Raw genomic sequence first — 27513 nt, 5'->3', positions numbered from 1 at the left:
TCAGCGGTACGTCCACCCGGCCTCCCGCATGCCCACTATACGCCCTCGCTCAAAGTCCGTCAACTGCACATACGGTTGACGTCCACGCTGTCGCGGCATGCTACCAGTGTTAAAGACTGCGATGGAGCTCCGTATGCCACGGCAAACTGGCTGACACTGACGGCGGCGGTGCACAAATGCTGCGCAGCTAGCGCCATTCGACGGCCAACACCGCGGTTCCTGGTGTGTCCGCTGTGCCGTGCGTGTGATCATTGTTTGTACAGCCCTCTCGCAGTGTCCGGAGCAAGTATGGTGTGTCTGACACACCGGTGTCAATGTGTTCTTTTTTCCATTTCCAGGAGTGTATGTCGTTACTGGAGTCATGGAGGCAACTCCTGAGACTGACGACGTACTGAACTGATAGCATCGAAAAGAGACAGTTATTAATGGAAGCCTTAAAAGAAAGGCAGTAGTTACCATTTTTAAACTATTCAGTCTGTTCGTGGCCTTCCGGATTCCAATACGCTAGTGATTGTGACATCTATTTTAAAGGATGTGCAGCTAAGGAACGACCGAAACCTTAATAAGTAAGTTGTTAGTATGTCAATAAATTTAATTAGTAGATATTGTTATCTTAGTAATTAATGAATCAGCTGAAAATTTTTACCCCTTTCAAATAGTTACCAAATGAAACTATAGTGTAATAGTTATTATACACAATAAAAAGACAAAGGCTGCTTTAGTTTCTAGGTAGCTGACTTATACGTAAGCAATCTAGCTATAAATACCCTGACAGCGATCCTTGTTTTCCGTAAATGCCCACAAACGACTTCACAATATTTCATCACTGATTCTAACACGAATAGCCTGAAGACTGCAGCAGTGCGAAATTAAACTCTGCTTACACTGCAGTCGACTGTACACAGTAGTATTTGATCATTAATGTTAGCAACATCTATATTAACACTAGCATACTGAAGTCTTCATAATTCTGCGGATCTACAGACTGTCAACACATATCCACAGTTATTGAAGAAAACAGAAGAGAGTTTGACTTACATCAGCAACAGGAAAGTTTTCATCTATGCCCTCAACATTCTCGTCATCTCGTCTAACAACGCGCAGATCGAGAGCTGGTACATATACGTGGTCCTGAAAATATCGTAACATTGTCATTTCATTCAGGAAAATGAAAACTTTCTGTAATGTTTTACAATTTCTTGCACGTAGCCACTGAATGTGTCATTCAGTAGCTGTGCATTTACATAAGATATGGTAAAGTTTAATTAAAACGAGTTTTTGTACTGATTCATACCGTCTACATCTACATCTACAAACTCTGCAATCACAATTCTCTATTACTCCAATCCCGTACAGCGCGCGAAAAAAACGAACACCTATATCTTTCCGTGCGAGCTCTGATTTCCCTCATTTTATTATGGTGATCGTTTCTCCCTATGTAAGTCACTGTCAACAAAATACTTTCGCATTCGGAGGAGAAAGTTGGTGATTGAAATTTCGTGAGAAGATTCCGCTGCAACAAAAAACACGCCTTTGCTTTAATGATGTCCAGCACAAATCCTAGATCATTTCAGTGACACTCTCTCCCCTATTCCGCTATAATATAAAACGCGTTGCCCTTCTTTGTACTTTTTCGATGTGCTCCGTAAATCCTATCTGGTAAGGATTCCACACCGCGCAGCACTATTCTAAAAGAGGACAGACAAAAGGTCGCAGGCAATCCCTTTAGCCGATCTGTTATATTTTCAAAGTGTCCTGCCAATAAAACGCAGAACATAAAGGAAAAAAGAAACTTGTAAACTTGGGGACACATTGCTTGATTGATCAGGTGCTATAATGAGTCGAGATTGTTTGAGAACGGCGCGGACCTTTCACTAACGAGGAGAACACGGCACGTGCCATAACAAGATTTCCCAAAATCTTCGCTCAGAAGAAGAGGAGTCAACATAACCGAATACGTCTCTCAGCTTATACGTAGACACTCAACCGTTTTGAAAAAACGGCGGTCAGAGTTTTCGAGATATTTTCGAGGTACTCGTACGTGTCTTGCCGTGTGATATATTCGGACGAAGTAGTGTCACACCGGTTAGTGCCGCGGCTTGTAAATTTTGCTCCCCGTGTTTGATCTCCGATAACTACTTTTATTCTTGTTTTTCACTTACATACCCATGTCTGTAGAAGATTACAACACGAATGTTTTCCAGTGTATAGTAATATAACGTTGTCCTTATTAATCTAGTAATTGTTGCGTCAGATGAATGTATTTTAAAATAATGAGAAAATTATTTTGAATTGTTTTCGGTGAAATTCTTGTAGTGTATCTTGATTCATAATCAATTACCATCGACAGTTTTCGGAAAAGTGATCCGTTACGCATAGTTTGTAGCGAAATTATTGCCTTCGCGCACTGCTCGTGGTGTTCGGAATATCTGTGGCTCGAATGTTTCTACGATCTCGTAAGATCGGTATCATCTAAGGGAATGAACCAAAGCCGTCCTGGATAGCCGCGCGGTCTAAGGCGCCTTGCCACGCTTCGCGCGTCTCCCACGTCGGAGGTTCGAGTCCTCCCCTGGGCATGGGTGTGTGGGGTATACCTGCTTCGGAGGAGGAAGAGATTAGCGTTTAACGCCCCGTCGACAACGGGGTCGTTAGAAACGGAGCAATAGTTCGGATCAGGGAAGGGCGGAGATGGAAATCGATCGTGCCCTTTCAAAGGAACCATCGCAGAATTTTCCTTAGGAAAATAGGGGAAAAACAAAATCTGGATGGTCGGAAGAGTGTTCGAAGCGTCGTCCTCCCGAATGCGAGCCCAGTGTGCTGACCACTGCGCTACCTGGCTCGGTCTGCACCTGCTTCGGCAACAGACCGCACCTCCGCTTAGGAACAGTAGTGCTACTGCCACCGAACTGCACGGCGAACGGAGAGTTCTTTTACGGACCAAAAATAGCGAATTCATCAGTGAAATTGAGTTTTTCAGACTCCGGTGAAAAAAGATAATAAACGGTGTGGCAAAATATTCCGTAATTTATGACCCACGACGTGAAGACAACAGAATCTTTTAGTTGAAGATAACGTCCAGCAAACTATAGTAAAGGAGTTAAATAAAATAAGTAAGTACACTGTTGGCCATTAAAATTGCTACACCACGAAGATGACGTGCTACAGACGCGAAATTTAACCGACAGGAAGAAGATGCTGTGATATGCAAAGGATTAGCTTTTCAGAGCATTCACACAAGGTTGGCGCCGATGGCGACAACTACAACGTGCTGGCATGAGGGAAGTTTCCAACCGATTTCTCATACACAAACAGCAGTTGACCGGCGTTGCCTGCTGAAACGTTGCTGCGATGCCTCGTGTAAGGAGAAGAAATGCGTACCATCACGTTTCCGACTTTGATAAAGGTCGTATTGTAGCCTATCGCGATTGCGGTTTATTGCGTCGCGACCTTGCTGCTCGCGTTGGTCGAGATCCAATGACTGTTAGCAGAATATGGAATCCGTGGGTTGAGGAGGGTAATACGGAACGCCGTGCTAGATCCCAACGGCCTCGTATCACTAGCAGTAGAGATGTCAGGCATCTTATCCGCATGGCTTTAGCGGATCGTGCAGCCATGTCTCCATCCCTGAGTAAACAGATGCGGACGTTTGAAAGACAGCAACCATCTGCACGAACAGTTCGACGACGTTTGCAGCAGCATGGACTATCAGCTCAGAGACCATGGCTGCGGTTACCCTTGACGCTGCATCACAGACAGGAGCGCCTGCGATGGTGTACTCAACGACGAACCTGGGTGCACGAATGGCAAAATGTCATTTTTTCGGATGAATCCAAGTTCTGTTTACAGCGTCACGATGGTCGCATCCGTGTTTGGCGACATCGTGGTGAACGCACATTGGAAGCGTGTATTCGTCATCGCCATACTGGCGTATCACCCGGCGTGATGGTATGGGGTGCCATTGGTTACACGTCTCGGTCACCTCTTGTTCGCATTGACGGCACTTTGAACAGTGGACGTTACATTTCAGATGTGTTACGACCTGTGGCTCTACCCTTCATTCGATCAGTGCGAAACCCTACATTTCAGCAGGATAATGGACGACCGCATGTTGCAGGTCATGTACGGGCCTTTCTGGATACAGAAAATGTTCGACTGCTGCCCTGGCCAGCACATTCTCCAGACCTCTCACCAATTGAAAACGTCTGGTCAATGGTGGCCGAGCAACTGGCTCGTCACAATACGCCAGTCACTACTCTTGATGAACTGTGGTATCGTGTTGAAGCTGCATGGGCAACTGTGCCTGTTCACGCCATCCAAGCTCTGTTTGACTCAATGCCCAGGCGTATCACGGCCGTTATTACGGCCAGAGGTGGCTGTTCTGGGTACTGATTTTTGGGATCTATGCACCCAAATTGCGTGAAAATGTAATCACATGTCAGTTCTAGTATAATATATTTGCCCAATGAATACCCATTTATCATCTGCATTTCTTCTTGGTGTAGCAATTTTAATGGCTAGTAGTGTATATTAAAGCTGTTATTTATTAACGAATAGATTCATATATGTTCGCTGTTTATGACAATTATAACACGAGTACGTTCATAAGGTAAGCGTGTATGTTTGGCCACGCGGGGTAGCCGCGCATTATAGGGGGCCTTGCCACGGTTCGCGCGGCTCCTCCCCCGTCAGAGGTTCGAGTCCTCCCTCGGGCATGGGTGTGTATGTTGTCCTTAGCGTAAGTTACTTTACGTTAGAATAAGCAGTGTGTAAGCCTAGAGACCGTTACCGTTGACCTCAGCAAAATGGTTCAAATGGCTCTGAGCACTATGGGACTTAACTTCTGAGGTCATCAGTCCCCTAGAACTTAGAACTACTTAAACCTAACTAACCTAAGAACACCACACACACCCATGCCCGAGGCAGGATTCGAACCTGCGACCGTAGCGGTCGCGCGGTTCCAGACTGTAGCGCCTAGAACCGCTCGGTCACCGCGGCCGGCTGATCTCAGCAGTTTAGTCCCATAGGAACTAACCACAAATTTCCAAATTTTTTCCGTACATGTTTTGTTTTCTATACACCATTATTTACAATCCATTGTTAACAGCTACCGCCTGTCACGCCACAGGACCGTATTCACTGCAGAATAAAATCTATTAAATTTGTCTCTAATTTCATATCCAATGCTGTTTAGTAATCCTCCAAAACGAGAAAAGCTAAGCATGTTGTTTTGATTGTGTCCTTCATTAAAATCGTAACTATAAAAGAGAGTCCATTTCTCTTCAAGGTAACGGTCACCTATCAAATTGTGTAAAACAACACGCCGATAATATCAGGTCGTGAGCAACGTCAGGCACCACAGCAATAGGGTTGTAAAAGGATCCTGTCACCGGCGGAGTTTTCTGTCACTCGACGAGCACGGCATAATGTATAGCACTGGTCGTCAAACCCTTTTTGCTCAAGGACCAATACTGACACTGTGAGCAGGCTCCTCGTACCACATGTGTACCGATCTTATTACTAACAGTTGGTAACCTGCATAAATTAGTGTGTTATGAGCAAGGCTGCAACATATTGGCCGCCGGCCCACATACACTGATCCTTAAAAGTCGGAACCATTCGAAACACTTCGTGCAAACTGCTCTCTGTTTCAGATTACTGCCCTACTCAGTGACCCAGAGCTGTATTACTGTTATTTCCTGACGAAGTCTTGTTGTGTTACGTGTGTGAGCAGATAATTCATTGATTAATAATAGTAACTGGACTTACATTTAACACCTTCACGCCGGCGCTGATAAATGTTTTTCTCGCCATTGTGCGGCGCGGGTATTCATTCATTACTTCATCTGACAGCGCTCCTTTTCGCGTGGGACGGCGGTCGTATTAAAACGCCCGAGGGTACTACTTTAACAAATTGACTTTTACTAAAATAACTACAAATTATGCGATATCTCATTTGCTCAGAAACCTCTCTCGCTGAAGAGTCACAGAAAGTAATTGTATTCACAGCTGTTCGTTGCGCCTGGCTGATAGGTAAATAGATTACAAGTTACTATTTTGCTGTAAATGGGAGGCGATAAGGCTGAGCGACCTGCCGCTCAATCTCATTTGCCGTTCGCGGAGAATCATGTGAACGGCGGTACAAATAAAGACAACAAACGGATGTACACCACTTTCAAAGTAAACGGTTCTTCTTAACAACACGGGCACTGCAACATTGTATTTAGCCGCCGATACCAGGCAGCGATTTTCAGTTAAAATGTCCTCCCCAGTACGCGAATTACATATGTGTGTTTGAGTACAGGTTGTGACGCTGTGAGTCGTGCATGGAGAGCCAAAGCGGTTAAGGCAACCGCTCGCGTAATGCGAAAAATGCGGGTTCGAGCCCCGGTCCGGTTCAAGTTTTCATTGCTGTCATTCCCTTATGCAGCTGATGGTTCTTCGTATTCGCAACTGCGAATACATTTCATCTATAATGAACGGGTATTTAGACGGAACGACAAAACCAAGTGTATTTGCTGTGTTTGCAGTAACCTGTTGAATTATATTCATACCAGTTCATATTGAACCATCAAGTTACTTTCTTTTACCTCCACCAGCCTCATATTCAATAACCTATTCGACTGTTACAGCTTCGTTTTGAAAGCTATACAAAACTCGTGACATTTGTTCATCCTGACGATCAGCTACGTCAAATAATAAAATCCATGTATTTGTGAATATTGTAGTACGTAGAATGCCTCTGAACGTTAATACTGACAGTTTTTATAATACGAATCAGTGCACTGTTTAGCATATTTTACCACTGACGATGTAATTTATATAACTGTTTGAAAAGTGACAAATTCATGGCTTTTATAATTTGATGCCATTCATTTCATACCGCCGAGTATGATTTAAATGTTTTATGAACCTGATGATGGTCCTTGGACCGAAACTGGTTGCTCAACAAAGAATATTTATCAGCGCTCTTGGAGGTAAAACATCACGTTTTTCAAACAGTGGCGAGAGTTGGATTCGTCTCAGTTTTGGCTACGACAATACGTTCACTATACTGTGCATAGTAGTCTAACCGGAATCCGATTTTCTTACTCATTGTTAGATATATTTCCGCTTATAGTACTCTTATTGTTTACTGCCAGACCTGAGGTGCTTACGCGAATTACTTATTTGTTTCACCGCATGTATTACAATCTTCCTATGCTCGACTCAGCTCAACGGTCACTGAGCATGTAATGATACTCATGGAAGGCGGTACACTTGATCTGAGCTTATTTGGACACGTTTTTCTTGAAATGTAATTTGTAAACATTTGTTATTTATTGATCCATGAAGTTCTGGGAATGCTATCAATCCACTTCTCCTCTTGTGGTATTTCGGCTGTGAATCGTCGAGCCATCTTTAGAATGAACCATAAGATACACTATACATGTGTTTTTTTATACTGACCGTCACCAGAATGAATTTTCACTCTGCAGCATAATGCGCGCTGATTTAAACTTCTTGGTAGATTAAGATTGTATGTCGGAACTGGACAGAGGTGAGTAGGGATCGGGTGAGTCTTTCACAGTTGTAGAACATGCTGGGAGCACGTAATTCCTACGTACGGTCTGTTAGCAGGTTGGTCTACTGAGGTCAGGGTATGCTGGAGGCCGAAGTACAGTTTCTGCTTGACCCATGCAGCTTGGACCGTATGGACGCGTTTGACGTCGTCTTACGTCAGCGGCACATGTGCGGGTTTCCCACTGTGCATGTAACAGTAGCCGTCAAAATTTTTTTCTCAAGAGCCAATAATACTGACACTGTAGGGTGGCACCTCGGAACGCAGATTTATCGACCTTCTTATTAACTGGTAACGTACATAAAGTAGTATGCTATGAGCCCCCTATAGACTAGCTATAGTAAGGGAGTAATGAGTTAGTACCTGGACCCCAAGTACCGATCGTCAAAAATCAGCACCATTCGGAACACTTCGTGTAGGCTGTTCTCTGTTCCAGACTACTGCCACGTCCGCAGCTCGTGGTCGTGCGGTAGCGTTCTCGCTTCCCGCGCCCGGGTTCCCGGGTTCGATTCCCGGCGGGGTCATGGATTTTCTCTGCCTCGTGATGACTGGGTGTTGTGTGATGTCCTTAGGTTAGTTAGGTTTAAGTAGTTCTAAGTTCTAGAGGACTGATGACCATAGATGTTAAGTCCCATAGTGCTCAGAGCCATTTGAACCATTTGAACTGCTGCCACCCTCAGCGACCCTAAGTTGTGACACTGTAGTTGCCTAACGATATGTTGTTGTGTTGTCTGTGTGAGCGGATGATTATCAACAGTAACTGCATTTATATTTAAATGTATTCTTTCTTTCTTTCACTGGTGCCATATCCCGCGCTAACGCAGGGTCGGCATTGTTAGGAACGGATGTGGCAACGTTAGTGGAAAGGGGTGGCCGATTGCCCTTCCTGCCGCCACCGCGTACCCACCAGGAAGGAATTAGTGTACCCTTGCTGTCTGCGTCGAGTGTAATTAGTGGAGTAGTGCGAGCGTGTTCAGATGTCTGCGAGTCGTGTAACTGAGGCGGAACGTGGGGACCAGCCCGGTATTCACGTAGCGGGACGTGGAAAACCGCCTAAAAACCACATCCAAGCTGGCCGGCACACCGACCGATGACGGTAATCCTCCGGGCGGATTCGATCCGGGGCCGGTGCGCCTACCCGAGTCCAGGAAGCAGCGCATTAGCGCTCTCGGCTAACCTGGCGGGTTTATATTTAAATGTATTATACAATAGGAAACAAGATCACAAATATTTACTGAATTTTCTGAATGTCATTTTCCTTCTGCTCATTGCGTTGTATTGTAACCGCCTTAATCTCATATTCGTTGCTACAAGTATATAATGCGTCTGAAGATGACTGTCTCTATAACGTACACCCACGAATCCGTGTTACTTCAGTTTGAAATTTGCACTACAGTAGGCACAAACGCCCATGAGCTGTCAGCACTTGAAGGGAAACAAGAAAACTTTCCTCCTATCAAACGCCCTCTCAGTGCGACGACAAATCTATCCGTTACTGCACCCAGCTTCGTCCCTGAGGTGATTGGCCAACTTTTCGCACACTTACTATTATTGCTCCAGTATATTTCCGATTCGACGTAGAAGTTAGATACAGTCAACAATTGCAAATGGTAAGTATTTATCCTTTACCAACAAATTTATGTATAAAAATTATTTGATTAATGTGTCTTTTGGTGTACTTTCTTGTCTTTCTCGTCCGTATTTGTACCTGTTCAAATGTATAAAATCCATATTGCATCTTCTAAATGCGGAGTCTTAGACTATCGTGCGAGACAGCATTCTCATTATACTGCGATTAAAATTACTTTGTACGTGACTGCCGACGAAAGGGATGCACTGCGTTGCCACCTGCAGCGGTGCACCGGCAGTTGCAACAGAGGGTGGTCAGGTTCAAATGGCTCTGAGCACTATGGGACTTAACTTCTGTGGTCATCAGTCCCCTAGAACTTAGAACTACTTAAACCTAACTAACCTAAGGACATCACACACATCCATGCCCGAGGCAGGATTCGAACCGGCGACCGTAGCGGTCGTGCGGTTCCAGACTGCAGCGCCTTTAACCGCTCGGCCACTCCGGCTGGCAGGGTGGTCAGGAAGATGCCCATTACGCAGAGTTCGTAAGCTAGGCAGCAAGATATGGCCCAGTCAGATATTGGCAACACGTGATCATAACCGTCAAGGCTCAGACGATTCTGCGACTGTGTAGGCTGCAGATTCCTCGACTTGCGCCAAAGGGTGGTTGGGTTTCGAGTTCCTGTGAATAGGTAGCAAGGGTTGTGTGGCGTGGACTGGACGGTTTTTTAGGTTAGAGGGTCTCGTGAAAACACAAGAAGGGCTTCAGTCACAAAGGGTGCAGGCTGAACACAGGAAGAACGTAGATAACAGGAACCGTTGGTATAACACTTGTAAATTGTTGTAGCTGTGTTGGGAAAGTACCAAAGCTCCAAGCGCTAATAGAAAGCACTGATGCTCAAATCGATATAGGCACTGAAAGCTGGCTAAAGCCGGATATAAGCTCAACCGAAATTTTTGCGAATAACCTATCGGTGTTCCGAAAGGATAGGCTAAACACGGTTGGTGGTGGCGTTTGTTGCTGTCAGAATTAGTTTATCTTGTCGCGAAATTAAAGTAGATACTTCCTGTGAGTTAGTATGGGCAGAGGTCATTGTTGGAAACCGGAATAAAATAATGATTGGATCCTTTTACCGACTTCCCAATTCAGATGATACAGTTGCTGAAAGGTTCAAAGAAAACTTGAGTTTGAATTCAAACACGTACCCGACCCATACGATAACAGTTGGTGGTGACTTTAATTTACCCTCGATATGTTGGCGAAAATACATGTTTAATTCCGGAGGAACGCATAAAATATCACCCGCAATTGTGCTAAACGCATTCTCTGAAAATTATTTAGAGCAGTTAGTTCATGAGTCCACGCGAATAGTAAACGGTTGTGAAAACACACTTGACCTCTTAGCAACAAGTAATCCTGAGTTAATAACGAACATCAAAACCGATTCAGGGATTAGTGAACACAGAGTTGTCACGGAGCGAGATTGAATAATGTAATCTCTAAATTCTCGAAAAATAAGCGAAAAATATATCTATTCAAAAAAGTAGATAAAAATTCACTTGACCCCTTCCTAAGAGACAATCTCCACTCATTCCAAATTAATAATATAAGTGTAGACCAGATGTGGCTGAAATTCAAAAAAATAATATCGGTTGCAGTTGAGAGATTTATACCAAATAAATTAACAAACGACGGAGCTGATCCTCCTTGGTACACAAAACGGGTTAGAACACTGTTGCAGAAACAACGAAACAAACATGCCAAATTTAAACAGACGCAAAATCCCCAGGATTGGCGATCTTTTACAAAAGTTAGAAATTTAGCGCGGACTTCAGTGCGAGATGCCTATAACAGTTTCCACCACGAAACTTTGTCTCAGAAAATCCAAAGAGATTCTGGTCCTATGTGAAGTATGTTAGCGGCAAGAAACAATCAATGCCTTCACTGCGCGATAGCAATGGAGATACTATCGAAGACAGTGCTGCCAAAGCAGAGTTACTAAACACAGCCTTCCGAAATGCCTTCACATAAGAAGACGAAGTAAATATTCCAGAATTCCAATCGAGAACAGCTGCCAACAAGAGTAACGTAGAAGTAAATATCCTCGGAGTAGTGAAGCAACTTAAATCACTTAATAAAAGCAAGTCTTCTGGTCCAGACTGTATACCAATTAGGTTCCTTTCGGAGTATGCTGATGCATTAGCTCCATACTTAACAATCATATACAAGCGTTCGCTCGACGAAAGATCCGTATCCAAAGACTGGAAACTTGCACAGGTCACACCAATATTCAAGAAAGGTAGTAGGAGTAATCCACTAAATTACAGGCCCATATCGTTAACGTCGATATGCAGCAGGATTTTAGAACATATATTGTGTTCGAACATTATGAATTACCTCGAAGAAAACGGCCTATTAACACACAGTCAACATGGGTTTAGAAAACATCGTACCTTTGAAACACAACTAGCTCTTTATTCACATGAAGTGTTGGGTGCTATTGACAAGGGATTTCAGATCGAAAACACAACTAGCTCTTTATTCACATAAAGTGTTGGTTGCTATTGACAAGGGATTTCAGATCGATTCCGTATTTCTGGATTTCCGGAAGGCTTTTGGTACTGTACAACACAAGCGGCTCGTAGTGAAATTACGGAATATCGTCTCAGTTATGTGAGTGGATTTGTGATTTCCTGTCAGAGATGTCACAGCTCGTAGTAACTGACGGAAAGTCATCGAGTAAACAGAAGTGATTTCTGGCGTAGGTAGTGTTACAGGCCCTTTGCTGTTCCTTATCTATATAAACGATTTTGGAGACAATCTGAGCAGCCGTCTTCGGTTGTTTGTAGATGACGCTGTCGTTTATCGACTAATAAACTCATCACAAGATCAAAACAAACTGCAAAACGATTTAATAACGATTTAAATAACGAAAAGTGTGAGGTCATCCACATGAGTGCTAAAAGGAACTCGTTAAACTTCGATTACACGATAAATCAGTCTAATCTAAAGGCCGTAAATTCAACTAAATACCTATGTATTACAATTACGAACAACTTAAACTGGAAGGAACACACAGAAAATGTTGGGGGGAAGGCTAACCAAAGACTGCGTTTTATTGGCAGCACACTTAGAAAATGTAACAGACCTACTATGGAGACTGCCTACACTACGCTTGTCCATCCTCTTTTAGAATACTGCTGTGCGGTGTGAGATACTTACCAGATAGGACTGACGGAGTACAACGAAAAAGTTCAAAGAAGGGTAGCACGTTTTGTATTATCGCGAAGTGTAAGAGAGTGTCACAGAAATGATACAGGATTTGGGCGGGAAATCATTAAAAAAAGGCGTTTTTCGTTGCGACGGAATCTTCTCACGAAATTCCAATCACCAACTTTCTCCTCCGAATGCGAAAATATTTTGTTGATACCGACCTACATAGGGAGGAACGATCATCACGATAAAATAAGGGAAATCAGAGCTCGTAAGGAAAGATATAGATGTTCATTCTTTCCGCGCGCTATACGAGGTTGGTATAATAGAGAATTGTGAAGGTGGTTCGAGGCCGGCCGGGGTAGCCGAGTGGTTCTAGGCGCTACAGTCTGGAACCGCGCGACCGCTACGGTCGTAGGTTCCTATCCTGCCTAGGTCATGGATGTGTGTGATGTCCTTAGGTTAGTTAGGTTTAAGTAGTTTTAAGTTCTAGGGGACTGATGACCTCAGCAGTTAAGTCCCATAGTGCTCAGAGCCATTTGAACCATCAGGTGATGACGCAAGTAGCGTTATTCACGATGGCCGTACCCAGTGTGTTCGCCACGAGCTCCAGAGCCCAACTGACTTAGTTCATACCGTCGCCACCAGAGGGCGCTCTCCTGACGTCACATCATGACGCAGGTACCGGTATTCTAGATGGCCGTATACAGTGTGTTCATCGCGAGCTCCAGAGCACAACTGGCTTAGTTCATATCGTGGCCACCAGAAGACGCTACCGTGACGTCGGGTGATGACCCAAGAGCGTCCGCTCTGTCTGGCGCCGCGCCACCGGCCCGCGGACGTCCGACCGCTTACGTTACACACCCTCGGCCGCCACCTCCACACACGCGCCGGACATAGTCTTCTGTAAATATGCGAACCAATTTAACTGAACACAAGTGGCCAACATCGCTCATCTAAACTATCAATTACCTAAGTACTTAATTCCATTTCGATTTTAATGATACTCAATAAATCAATCTACAAGTTCAATATTCAATGATCAAATGACAAGTTCCACATTTTCCCACTATTAGCGCGGTGTTCATTCATGACCTAGCACCTCCATCCCTAGAATGCTGCACTCCTACTGGCTACTGCATTAGTCACGTGATTCGACCTCATAGAACCTAGGACTTGGAATCAATTTTCACCAATGCCACACCCACCTGGACTTGGAATCAAATAATTAAATTCTCCACCACGATCATCAACCCAGCACCACGCCCCCTTACCGACCCCTGTTAGTGGACTAACGTGCACTAACCTGTATTAAAGTGTACTAACGTGCGCAGCGCATTGTGTCATCCAAGATGGTGGGGCGAAATGGCCGGAAAACAGATCTGAACACAAGTTTTTATTTTGCAGGCGGTGCCTCCACCATGAGATTTCCTGTCCAACTGACACAGTACACATTACTGCCATCAGTTCGTACTGTCATCCCTCCTTTGACCTAATCAAAGATGGTTGTCTGTAGGGCGTTGAAAATAAGAAACATCCTTGTTCATGGTAACTCGAATGAGTTGGCCCATATCGTGGTACCATAAGCATCCCCACAACGTTGCATAACTGCCACCATCCTGAAATACTCCTTCAACACACTGCGGATTAAATACTTCACTTGGCCGTCGGTAGACCCAACGCTCTGTATTGTTTGAAAAGAGACAAAATCACGACTCTTAAAACCACACCAAACACATACAGTCAGATATTGCCCAGTTTCTATGTTTTTGTTCCCATTGAAGACGTTTAGATTTGTGCAGCGCTGAGAGTAGTGACTTTTTGCGAGGTACCCTATTCCAAATATCCACCTTGCAAGCAGTTTCATTCGCAGCGTTCACTCCTTACTGACAGCAGAAACTCTTTAAGTCTTTGAAACCAATGGTCACTGACAAGCCGTGACAGTCTTCTCCCCTCCCTGTCTGTTAAGATTTTATTAGGACCACAGTTCTAACTCCATGTTACATGGCTACCTGTGGCTCGCCATTTCTTGTTGAAATGGTAGAAAATCCGCGTTGATACACCAACAAATGTAGCAACTACATTCACAACGTGGTCATCGGCACTTTCAGACACCATAGTTCCTTTCTGACATTCTGTCAACCCTTCACGTCGAATCATCATAATGCCTGAATCCATCAACCGACTGACATACAAGCACAACTCAAAACCATAATTTACGTCAGCGGTGCAGGGTCACATGACTGCTTCGTACTAGATCCAAGTCATCAACAGTACCCTAAGTATTCAGAGTGCTCTTTCAAGGGGGTGACTAATTTTTTTTTTCCAGGCAGCATAATACGGCATTTCTGTATTTCACCAACACGTTGTCTTTAGAGAACGAGTAATGGAGTTATTTTAATTTTCCTTTGACAACAATAAGGCAAGTAAGAGAAGATTAGAGCTTCACGTCCTGTGGACGATGGGATGGTTAGAGAAGGGAGACACTACCGTATCTAAGATAGAGGAGGAAATCACCTTGGCTTCGTTCAAGAAGACGCCCTGATTCAACTCGAGAGATTTGAGAATATCACTGAACATCAAAATTATAATGTATGGATGGCGATTTGAACCCTGCTCTTTCCGAATACCAGTGCAGATTTCTTGCAACAGAGCCACGTCGAAACTACTATAAACGTGAAGAGGCCTTTTGACATATACACTCCTGGAAATTGAAATAAGAACACCGTGAATTCATTGTCCCAGGAAGGGGAAACTTTATTGGCACATTCCTGGGGTCAGATACATCACATGATCACACTGACAGAACCACAGGCACATAGACACAGGCAACAGAGCATGCACAATGTCGGCACTAGTACAGTGTATATCCACCTTTCACAGCAATGCAGGCTGCTATTCTCCCATGGAGACGATCGTAGAGATGCTGGATGTAGTCCTGTGGAACGGCTTGCCATGCCATTTCCACCTGGCGCCTCAGTTGGACCAGCGTTCGTGCTGGACGTGCAGACCGCGTGAGACGACGCTTCATCCAGTCCCAAACATGCTCAATGTGGGGACAGATCCGGAGATCTTGCTGGCCAGGGTAGTTGACTTACACCTTCTAGAGCACGTTGGGTGGCACGGGATACATGCGGACGTGCATTGTCCTGTTGGAACAGCAAGTTCCCTTGCCGGTCTAGGAATGGTAGAACGATGGGTTCGATGACGGTTTGGATGTACCGTGCACTATTCAGTGTCCCCTCGACGATCACCAGTGGTGTACGGCCAGTGTAGGAGATCGCTCCCCACACCATGATGCCGGGTGTTGGCCCTGTGTGCCTCGGTCGTATGCAGTCCTGATTGTGGCGCTCACCTGCACGGCGCCAAACACGCATACGACCATCATTGGCACCAAGGCAGAAGCGACTCTCATCGCTGAAGACGACACGTCTCCATTCGTCCCTCCATTCACGTCTGTCGCGACACCACTGGAGGCGGGCTGCACGATGTTGGGGCGTGAGCGGAAGACGGCCTAACGGTGTGCGGGACCGTAGCCCAGCTTCATGGAGACGGTTGCGAATGGTCCTCGCCGATACTCCAGGAGCAACAGTGTCCCTAATTTGCTGGGAAGTGGCGGTGCGGTCCCCTACGGCACTGCGTAGGATCCTACGGTCTTGGCGTGCATCCGTGCGTCGCTGCGGTCCGGTCCCAGGTCGACGGGCACGTGCACCTTCCGCCGACCACTGGCGACAACATCGATGTACTGTGGAGACCTCACGCCCCACGTGTTGAGCAATTCGGCGGTACGTCCACCCGGCCTCCCGCATGCCCACTATACGCTCTCGCTCAAAGTCCGTCAACTGCACATACGGTTCACGTCCACGCTGTCGCGGCATGCTACCAGTGTTAAAGACTGCGATGGAGCTCCGTATGCCACGGCAAACTGGCTGACACTAACGGCGGCGGTGAACAAATGCTGCGCAGCTAGCGCCATTCGACGGCCAACACCGCAGTTCCTGGTGTGTCCGCTGTGCCGTGCGTGTGATCATTGCTTGTACAGCCGTCTCGCAGTGTCCGGAGCAAGTATGGTGGGTCTGACACACCGGTGTCAATGTGTTCTTTTTTCCATTTCCAGGAGTGTAAATTATGATAAAATTACTCAGGCTGCGCTAGGCTGCTGGGGAGAGTAAGGAAGGAGTCCACTCTATTTACTTTCGACATTTTATTTAGAGATCGAATATATTTATCACACTAAGGCAAAACATTCTCCATCTTATACTTGTGGTCACAATACAGTCTCCAGACACCCAAACACCTCCTACTTTACGGAAATAATTTAATTTCAGACATTCAGACTCCTAAATAATGCCTCACTCTGATGTGTAGACACGTTCAGTACTCCTAAACTGTCTAAATAGCGCATAGCACGGCCTACAGACTTGCTCGCGAAATAATCCAATCAACGCACGCAAGCACAGTCCGCCACCCCCTGTCCAATAGAGTACACAGGAGGTAGCGGTAAGTGACGCATCCGTCAGATGTCAAACCACGCACAGGCCCCCCGCCCACGTCACACAAGCGGCCACATCCCTTTCATACTTCATTTCCGAGAAATTGCTATCGAAATACGTGTTCACCTTGACGCCGATGATGACGCGATCGGACGGGAGCGAAGACATACACTACTGGCCATTAAAATTGCTACACCGCGAAGATGACGTGCTACAGACGCGAAATTTAACCGACAGGAAGAAGATGCTGTGATATGCAAATAATTAGCTTTTCAGAGTATTCACACAAGGTTGGCGCCGGTGGCGACACCTACAACGTGCTGACATGAGGGAAGTTTCCAACCGATTTCTCAAATGGCTCTGAGCACTATGGGACTTAACATCTAAGGTCATCAGTCCCCTAGAACTTAGAACTACTTAAACCTAACTAACCTAAGGACATCACACAACACCCAGTCATCACGAGGCAGAGAAAATCCCTGACCCCGCCGGGAATCGAACCCGGGAACCCGGGCGTGGGAAGCGAGAAAGCTACCGCACGACCACGAGCTGCGGACACCGATTTCTCATACACAAACAGCAGTTGACAGGCGTTGCCTGGTGAAACGTTGTTGCGATGCCTCGTGTAAGGAGGAGAAATGCGTACCATCACGTTTCCGACTTTGATAAAGGTCGGATTGTAGCCTATCGCGATTGCGGTTTATCGTATCGCGACATTGCTGCTCGCGTTGGTCGACATTCAATGACTGTTAGCAGAATACGGAATCGGTGGGTTGAGGAGGGTAATACGGAACGCCGTGCTAGATCCCAACGGCCTCGTATCACTAGCAGTCGAGATGACAGGCATCTTATCCGCATGGCTGTAACGGATCGTGCAGCCACGTCTCGATCCCTGAGTCAACAGATGCGGACGTTTGCAAGACAACAACCATCTGCACGAACAGTTCGACGACGTTTGCAGCAGCATGGACTATCAGCTCGGAGACAATGTCTGCGGTTACCCTTGACGCTGCATCACAGACAGGAGCGCCTGCGATGGTGTACTCAACGACGAACCTGGGTGCACGAATGGCAAAATGTCATTTTTTTCGGATGAATCCAAGTTCTGTTTACAGCGTCACGATGGTCGCATCCGTGTTTGGCGACATCGTGGTGAACGCACATTGGAAGCGTGTATTCGTCATCGCCATACTGGCGTATCACCTGGCGTGATGGTATGGGGTGCCATTGGTTACACGTCTCGGTCACCTCTTGTTCGCATTGACGGCACTTTGAACAGTGGACGTTACATTTCAGATGTGTTACGACCTGTGGCTCTACCCTTCATTCGATCAGTGCGAAACCCTACATTTCAGCAGGATAATGGACGACCGCATGTTGCAGGTCATGTACGGGCCTTTCTGGATACAGAAAATGTTCGACTGCTGCCCTGGCCAGCACATTCTCCAGATCTCTCACCAACTGAAAACGTCTGGTCAATGGTGGCCGAGCAACTGGCTCGTCACAATACGCCAGTCACTACTCTTGATGAATTGTGGTATCGTGTTGAAGCTGCATGGGCAACTGTGCCTGTTCACGCCATCCAAGCTCTGTTTGACTCAATGCCCAGGCGTATCACGGCCGTTATTACGGCCAGAGGTGGCTGTTCTGGGTACTGATTGTTGGGATCTATGCACCCAAATTGCGTGAAAATGTAATCACATGTCAGTTCTAGTATAATATATTTGTCCAATGAATACCCGTTTATCATCTGCATTTCTTCTTGGTGTAGCAATTTTAATGGCCAGTAGTGTATTTACAGAGCGCAAACGCTAGAAGCTAGTCCGCGCGACTGCGGTCGACGCGGCCGTTAGCTGTCAAAGCACGCAGCGCTCCGTCACAGCCCCGAGGTGCGGCCGCCGAACGCAGGTGAAAGTCGGGTCTATACAGTCAACATTATACCGACGTCGCAGAATTCCAAGGCGCAGCTCCCATAAGCGAGACACCTCCTAGCAGGCAGATGTCTTTACAGCCTATGACACAATAGCACAGGGCGCATTGCTCCTAGCGCGACATGACACACGCGTTTAACGATACCTAACTACCCAGCGTAACTGACGCAACACCGCCAAGTGCACACACATACTTGCAAACGCATCTAACAACGTTCCCAATGTTATTCTGACATCACATCTCTTTGTAAAAAAATAACAGCCAAGTCAACCTCTCGAGAATTGTATACTGTTCCAGATATAGTTAACCCTCCCTTTCTTCATGCCTCAGCTTGTATGCACGGAAATTCTTACCCGAACAGAACCTGTTTACGAAAATAACACCGAATGCACTCTCCCCAGCGATCCTAGCGTATTACCTTTCCTGCTCCCAACATATGCAAATGTTCCCTACGCTATATCCCTGCACAAAAGATGGAGCATTATGATTAGCTCTTATAGAGTTTACCCGACGAATTACTGATGCCGCCGGTATCGAAGGACCATCCACCTATTCTTTCGGGACCGTTCAGAGATAAAATTATTTTCCACACATCGCTAAATTTCATTGAGAGTTAAACCCGCAAAGTTGTATACAGATCATAAAATACATACTATACTCAGAAGAATATTCGAAGCCAAGACGATATTTACCAGTATAACTAGATTTAAATATTACAATTGCTGCTACAGTCTGACACCGATAGGGAAGTACCGTCAGCCTTTTCTGTCATTCTACAGACACGACATTCAAAACCTCGCAAAGTTGTCTACAGATACCGAAGTCACTCTCAGAACTGATGTGCAAAGACAGGCTCCTTTCCCCATCGCCGGCCGCAGTGGCCGTGTGGTTCTAGGCGCTTCAGTCCGGAACCGCGGGACTGCTACGGCCGCAGGTTCGAATCCTGCCTCGGGCATGGATGTGTGTGATGTCCTTAGGTTAGTTAGGTTTAAGTAGTTCTAAGTTCTAGGGGACTGATGACCTAAGATGTTAAGTCCCATAGTGCTCAGAGCAATTTGAACCATTTGAACTTTCCCCATCGATACAAACGCCATACTGTTTCTAGTCCGAACCTGTCTGCTTGCTTGCCGTTCTACACCCATCTCCATACTCGTCGATTACAAGAACACACTTATTTTCACTATAATATTATTTCATTAATGCCCGATAAAAAGCACACAGCAGTAGCCTCCCGATCGCTCACGCAACATAATTCCCAAGATATAGACTCGAAATTATTTCTCTACAAAGCCGAAACTTTAGCTATGTGGAGCGTCCTCTAGACCACTGAGTAACTAGAAACAAATAGAGGAAACTGATATTTCTACTCTCGAATACCGAAGTCCATCATGTAACAGATCCCAAATCATCCATATAATTTACAAGCCAACTACCGTCTTTCCCATGTATAGAGAACAGGCAAACTTATCTTCCACACACCACATTCGATCTTGTTCAAATGGCGCTGAGCACTATGGGACTTAACTTTTGAGGTCATCAGTCCCCTAGGACTTAGAACTACTTAAACCTAACTAACCTAAGGAGATCACACACATCCATGCCCGAGGCAGGATTCGAACCTGCGACCGTAGCGGTCGCGCGGTTCCAGACTGTAGCGCCTAGAACCGCTCGACCACTCCGACCGGCAAAGTTCGTCAATAAATCATTGCCTACGATACTAAATAATACTGACCCAAAATCAACGATGGGTGTGCATGTCCCTTAGGTTCTTCTTGGGAGTCCTACCACAGTGTCATAGAAAGAGAGACGTAATCGACCAGATGTTAAAGGAAAAAACCCCATCCCAACAACTACTGCATGTTACTCTCATAAGCGCTCTTTGTTCTACATATGCACACAAGTATCCATTTTAAAAGCTATACCCGCTTTACAAATGGTGGTACGACATTACCTCTGAATGAGGTAGCTTTCTTTTATGGGGACAAATACCATGACCGTGATCGTAGGAATATGTAAGCCCACAATGCAACCTCGGGATAAAAACAATGAACTTTGCAAGTGATTCTGCTAAGGAACGTGGCGTGTAAGCGGTATTTGCGATTCCTTCACACTGACCCCAACTAGATAATTCTTTATTATGTGCAGGCACATTCTGTCTCGAGACCATATCAGAGGTTCCACGATATATCCGCAGAGTTATAGGTCATGACTCATTGAGAAGCAACACCAACAGTAGTAGTAGATGATATGCTGATTGAGGTCGTAAGAAGAAAAATGTACACTGCCTTCTCAGATCTCTAGTGTTACGCTATATATGTTAGAAATTATGTCCATCATTTGGAAACAGATCTTTCAATTCAAGCAAATAATTGCACAGGCTCACAGTCACAAGTGAATCATATTTCAGGCACCCTCATATCTCTAAACGAGTCACCTTTCCTCAAACCTGTCTGCTACAGTAAAATTAAAACATATTTTTAGTCACACCCTAGGCATCTTGCAACTCCTCCCATTCCTACAGCATTCCGCATGTGATCGTTCCAATTTAAGTCGGAATTGAGCAAAAGTCGTTGAAAGACATATCCACCACCTTCTGCAACCCGTGTAGAAACAGAACGATCTTAGTTAGTGCAACAGGACCGTGTTTTGACCATTCGGCGGAAATGCGCGCAATGTGGCACGTCCCCAAACTACATGCAAGTACTACAGATCCACGGCCATTCAAATCAGTCAGCCCAACATACTATCTTCCTTATTCTCTACACCCCAACAGAGAAAAATTACGAACTATAAAAGATCATCCCATATAGAAGTCAACTAGGCTCCGATGCTGGTGCAACGACATAGAGCTGCGCTGCGCTCCAGCGCGGAGAAAGAGATTTCACAATACTCCCTAGAATAGCGCAGCGTGCAGCCAGCCAAGCATTCCTAGCGGTATACACAGTCCCTCTGCGAATTTTCACCTCAAACTGCTGCTGCTACTGCCTCCTGTGTCTTACGGAAGAAACCATTAACATGCCACACATCTGCTGATTTTAAATAAACGACACTTACAACATAAGCAAACTGGAAGACTTTTACGGCGTTGGCGTAGGTCTCCAAACTATAGTCCGAAGATGATTCACGAGCTCTACATATAGACTCGTCTCTCACACTGCCGGAATAGCTGACAACTATGCGTTCCCTTTCGACTCATTCCTCATATTGCACGCATGTACGCGATCACTCTTTCGCTGCTAGCAACCCCCGGAAGTTGCTGTCCAGAACTTTTGCATCCTAATACATGCTGCCAGCAGTTTTTGAGGTTATAGTATTGCATTAATAATAGTATTCATAGAAATATCAGTTGGAAAAATTACACTTTAGTATTAAATATTAGTGTTCACGTGGCTGTCTGAAAATGGCAAATGGCTCTGAGCACTATGGGACTCAACTGCTGAGGTCATTAGTCCCCTAGAACTTAGAACTAGTTAAACCTAACTAACCTAAGGACATCACAAACATCCATGCCCGAGGCAGGATTCGAACCTGCGACCGTAGCGGTCTTGCGGTTCCAGACTGCAGCGCCTTTAACCGCACGGCCACTTCGGCCGGCGGCTGTCTGACATTTGCAGTACAGCTGTAATAATTGTCCTTCAGTATGTCATCTACAATCAATAAATATTTTTCAGTGTTGTGTTGTGTAATTTGCCAATTTAGTTCTGTGTGTCCCGGGCGGAAATTTCGAATTTTGCAGTGCCACTATGGCTTTTTGTGTATGGTAATTTTCTGCTAATGTCAGTTTCTGCGTAGAGCTTTTGATGCATTTAACAATTTTTAAGTCTGTGCGTATGTCTGTCGGTTTGTGTTTCATGTCCATGATAGGATCAGTAAATGTAGAATGACTGCTGTTACCTTTAAGTGCCCTTCTGTGTTTAGTGTATCTGATGCTGAAATTTTTACTTATCTGTCAAATACAAGTTGAGCTGCAGTCCTGACATGCGAGTTGGCAGATTACAGACATGTAGTGTTTGTCTACGTTAGTTACCCTCAGTTTCTTTTATATAGAGTGGTCTTTTCTTCATGCTATTTTCAGTTCTTGTTTTCTGAATATGCTGCCATTCCTGTTTGATGCTTTGTTGCTATTGGTGAGTGTGTGCCATTTGTTCTTTTGGATGCTTCTTTTGCAGATGTGTGTGTGTGTTTATGTTTTGTGTGCCTCAATTTATATTGGAAAGACGCCTAGAAATCTCAACATTAGATACACTGAACACAGAATGGCACTTCGAGTAACAGCAGTCATTCAGCATTTGCTGACCATCTCGTGGACATGAAAATATACCAACAGATATAAACACAGATTTAAAAATTCTTGACTGGAGCAACGACCCTCCACAGAAACAAATTACCATACACATAAATTCATAATAGAAGGAAAAGAAGTCATGAATGAATGCCCAGCATTGTGCAATAGAACTCTGTTCTCAGCACTAAAAGAACTATCAGAAGATCAACACACACACACAAGTGTCACTGCAAATTTCGGAGTTCCCCTCCAGAACACACAGCACAAGATGGCGCAACAACAGTGTATGTTGGGATGCACAGCTCAGCCATCCAGTAGAAGCACGAAAACGCGAAATCTACAAAAGTAAGTACACACAACTTACATAAAACCCCACAACTCACCATTTCACAAAGATAGCGAACCTTTGTTGGCAACAGAATGTAAAACAATGACAGTCACGTGATAATTTCATATTACGCCAAAAGAAGGCAAATTACGTAACGTAACGTTGAAAAACCCTTATTCATCGCACAGGACATACTGGAGGACAATAATTGTAGCTGTATGCGACTGACAGACAGCCTCATGAGAACCAGTATGTAAACTAAGATATATATTTTGCCTGCTAATATTTCTGTGAATACTTTATTAATGTAATACATGATCTCAAAAACTGTTACTTGTGCCTATTACAATGCAAATTATTTATATGATATTTAACAGAGAATAAATGAACCCACTGAAGATGGAGAAACTTCTACGACACATCTATGGATACTAAAACAAGAAGAACTGTGTTTGCTCCAGGCAGAAGCACATTTCCATATTATATATTAGGAAGAAAAGGCGGACAAGAGAAGAGTCTCAAACACAAGATGTTTACACTTGTTTCATTTTTGTTGGTGTTCATCTGGTAACCTCCTTTCGAAACATTACCCATCGCATTCAAATGATGCTGCAAATCGTTTGTCGTCTCTGACAGAATTAAAATATCACCGGCAAACGATTCCTTTTTTATTTCTTCTCACTGGACTTTAAGTACCTTTCCCAGTTTCTCAGGGCTTCCTCTCTTGTTTTCTCAACGTACAGAATGAATAACTTGGAAGATAGGCAACAACCCTGTCTCGTTTCCTTCTCAATTACTCCCTCCCTTTCATGTATTTAAATTTTTCTAACTATTGTCTTCTTCCCGTACAAACTGCACGTAAGCTTTCGTTTCCAGTATATTATGCCCGCTGCCTTCAGATTTTCAGAGTATTCCAGTCAAACTTATCTAAACCATTCTCTAAATCTACAAGTGCTACAATAGAAGATTCGCCTTTCTTCATCTGTCTCTTAAGACAAGTCTGAGAGTATTTCACCTGTCTCGTCGATCTTGCATATTGGGTGCAACAGTTTTCTCATGGCTGATTCTCCCAAATATGTTAACAATTCTGAGGGAATGTCATCTCCACGTGCCTTGATTCGAATTACGTCTTTCGGAGCTAAGACAAATTCTTCTCATAGTATCACATCCTCCATCTCCTTTTCATTTACTTTCTCATCCCTTTTAATAATATTATCTACAATTTTCTTTTCTTTACAGACCGCTCCTACATATCCCTTCAGCCTTTGAGCCCTTCTTTGCTTAAAATCGATGTTCATACGCTTTTTCTCTTTTCTCCACAAGTTTCTTTAAATATACTATATGCCGCATCTATCTTTCCCATGTCCATACATACTTATACAGCTTTGCATTTCCACATTACACATTCCTGCCTTGCTATTTTACACTTCCTGTCAGTCACAAAAAAATGGTTCAAATGGCTCTGAGGACTATGGGACTTAACATCTATGGTCACCAGTCCCCTAGAACTTAGAACTACTTAAACCTAAGGACATCACACAAGACCCAGTCATCACGAGGCAGAAAAAATCCCTAACCCCGCCGGGAATCGAACCCTGGAACCCGGGAACCCGGGCGTGGGAAGCGAGAACGCTACCGCACGACTACGAGCTGCGGACTGTCAGTCTCAGCTTTTTGACTTTGTATTAGCTTTTGCCAGCTTCATTCTCTGTATATTTTCTCAACTCATCAATTAAATTCAGTATTTATTCTGGGTATCGTCTTTTTGCCTATTTGATCGTCCGTTGCCATCACATTGATTCAGTTAGTAGTTGCATACTTCTAGCTCTGAAACTTTGAACAACCTATGGTTCTTTCACCTTATCTATGTCCTAGATCTTTAAGTTCTTACCTTCCTGCAGTTTCTTCAGCTATGGTCAAAGTCCACATCTGCTCTCGTATATGTTTAACACTTTAAAATCTGGTTCCGAAATCTCTCTCTTACAATTACATAATCTACCTGAAACCTGCCGGTGTCCCTACGTCTCTCTCACGTACAAAGCCTTCTTTCACGATTCTTGAACCAAGTGTCTGCAATGACTACATTCGGTGCTGTACAAAATGCTACCTGATGGCTCCCACTTTCATTCCTTTCACTTAAGTCCATATTCCCCTAATATTTTTACTGCTCTTTCTTTTCATAGTAACGAATTCCACTCCCCCCCCCCCCCATCACAATTAAAGTTTCTTCTCCCTTAATTAGCCACATACTTTTCCTTATATCATCATCATTCATACTTTCAATCTCTACATCATCTGTGCACTTAGTTCGCATATAAGCTTGCACTACTGTGGTGGCGATTGGCTTTGACTCTATTTTGGCTACGATAATACATTCGTTTTGTTTTTCCTAGTGGTTAACCAGCATTCCTTTTTTTTCTTATCCGTTATTAGACCTACACCTGCATTACACTTATTTATACAGTTTTTACTGCCACCACACTTCACTAATTCTTATTATATCCAACTTCCGCCTATCCATTTATTTTCTTAAATTCTCTAACGTGTAAACTATTTACCGGAGTAAGATATCATACATCCACGCTTCGACTTGTAGAAATACATATTTGTCGTTCTCCTGATGACGAAATCGTCCTGGATGCAGTTGCCCCTCCCTTGATTTCAGCCATAGTCCGCAGGTAGCGGTCATCCACTGCAGCAGTAGCCCTTGGGCGGCCTGACCAAGACATGTCATCGACAGTTCCTGTCTCTCTGTATCTCCTCCATGTCCGAACAACTTAGCTTTCGTTCACTCCGAGACGACCGGACACTTACCTTGTTGAGAGCCCTTTCCGTCACAAAATAAAAATGCGGACGCGATCGAACCGCGGTATTGACCGTCTAGGCATGGTTGAACTGCAGACAACGCGAGCCGTGTACCTCCTTCCTGGTAGAATGACTGGAACTGCTCTGATTTCTGACCTCCTCCGTCTAATAGGCGCTGCTCATGCATGGTTGTTTACATCTTTGGGCTGGTTTAGAGACATCTCCGAACAATCAAAGGGACTATGTCTGTGATACAATACCCACAGTCAACGTCCATCTTCAGGAGTTCTGGGAACCGGGGTGATGCAAAACTTTTTTTGATGTATGTAGAACAGTGATGCCGGTCGCGGGGGCCGAGCGGTTCAAGGCGCTTCTGTCCGGAACCATGCGGCTGCTACTGTCGCAGGTTCGAATTCTGCCTCGGGCATGGATGTGTGTGATGTCCTTAGGTTAGTTAGGTTTAAGTGGTTCTAAATTTAGGGGATTGATGACCTCAGCTGTTAAGTCCCATAGTGCTTAGAGCCATTTCAACCATTAGAACAGTGGTAATGCACCTCTTGAGCGGCACGACTTCAAGAATACTCTGTAATGGTCGCCTCACCACGCCTCTAGAGATCGAGCGCTCTGTCCGACAGGGTTGCGCACCTTCCACGATACTGTATGCTTTGGCACTAGAGCCTCTACTCCAGAGACTTCGCCAACGTCTGGTTGACCTGACATTGGATGGGCACCGCTTCTGCTGTACGCCTATGCTGACGATCTAGTCCTCTAGCTCCGCAATGAAGACGATGTTCGCGCGGCTCAGACTTGGGTGGCGACATATGGGGAGGCATCGGGCAGTTCTCTTAACATTTCCAAATCGAAGGTTCTGCTCATTGGTGAGGGCCTACCTGAGAGATATGTCGCTACTCTAAGTGTGGCCACCAGCGTCCGCTGTTTGGGCACTGATTTCATGAATGACCTCCGACGTTTAGCGGCAACAAACAGTAAACGTCTCCTCCAAACGATCAGGGTGGACCACCGGCTTAGATGCCTTGACAATGAACAGCGTGGGCAATACGTGAATGTCTAACACGCCTTTCGCATGCCCCATGTGGCACAAGTGTTCCTGGTTCCGATTACTCTCGCCCACTGTATGTTGATGGCGATGGGATCCTTTGTCTGCACCGGGATGTTATTTAACTTTGTCTGTACCGGGATGTTATTTAAAGTTTAATATTCCTCCCTTGCCCTCTCACGGGAGCGTGGTGAAATGGGCTTATTACGCGTGCCAGACAGAGTTACGGCACTTTTTGTTAGTTCCCAACTGAAAGTCTGGCGCCCAAC

The 27513-nt window shown here is 45.0% G+C and overlaps 1 protein-coding gene across 1 annotated transcript in view; it reads right to left on the bottom strand.

The window, feature by feature from the left end:
* The window catches only part of LOC126249201 (uncharacterized), a 608431-nt gene that overhangs the window by 255018 nt on the left and 325900 nt on the right, over positions 1 to 27513 (bottom strand). Inside the window, exon 4 of the mRNA XM_049950854.1 lies at positions 1039 to 1131. Coding sequence (XP_049806811.1) covers positions 1039 to 1131 — 93 coding nt within the window. The remainder of the gene's footprint in view (positions 1 to 1038; positions 1132 to 27513) is intronic.

The sequence above is a fragment of the Schistocerca nitens genome, chromosome 3 (genome assembly GCF_023898315.1).
Source record: "Schistocerca nitens isolate TAMUIC-IGC-003100 chromosome 3, iqSchNite1.1, whole genome shotgun sequence".
Classification (NCBI taxonomy): Eukaryota; Metazoa; Arthropoda; class Insecta; order Orthoptera; family Acrididae; genus Schistocerca; species Schistocerca nitens.
The sequence above is the reverse complement of the archived record's forward strand: the minus strand, read 5'-3'. Positions and strand labels throughout refer to the sequence as shown.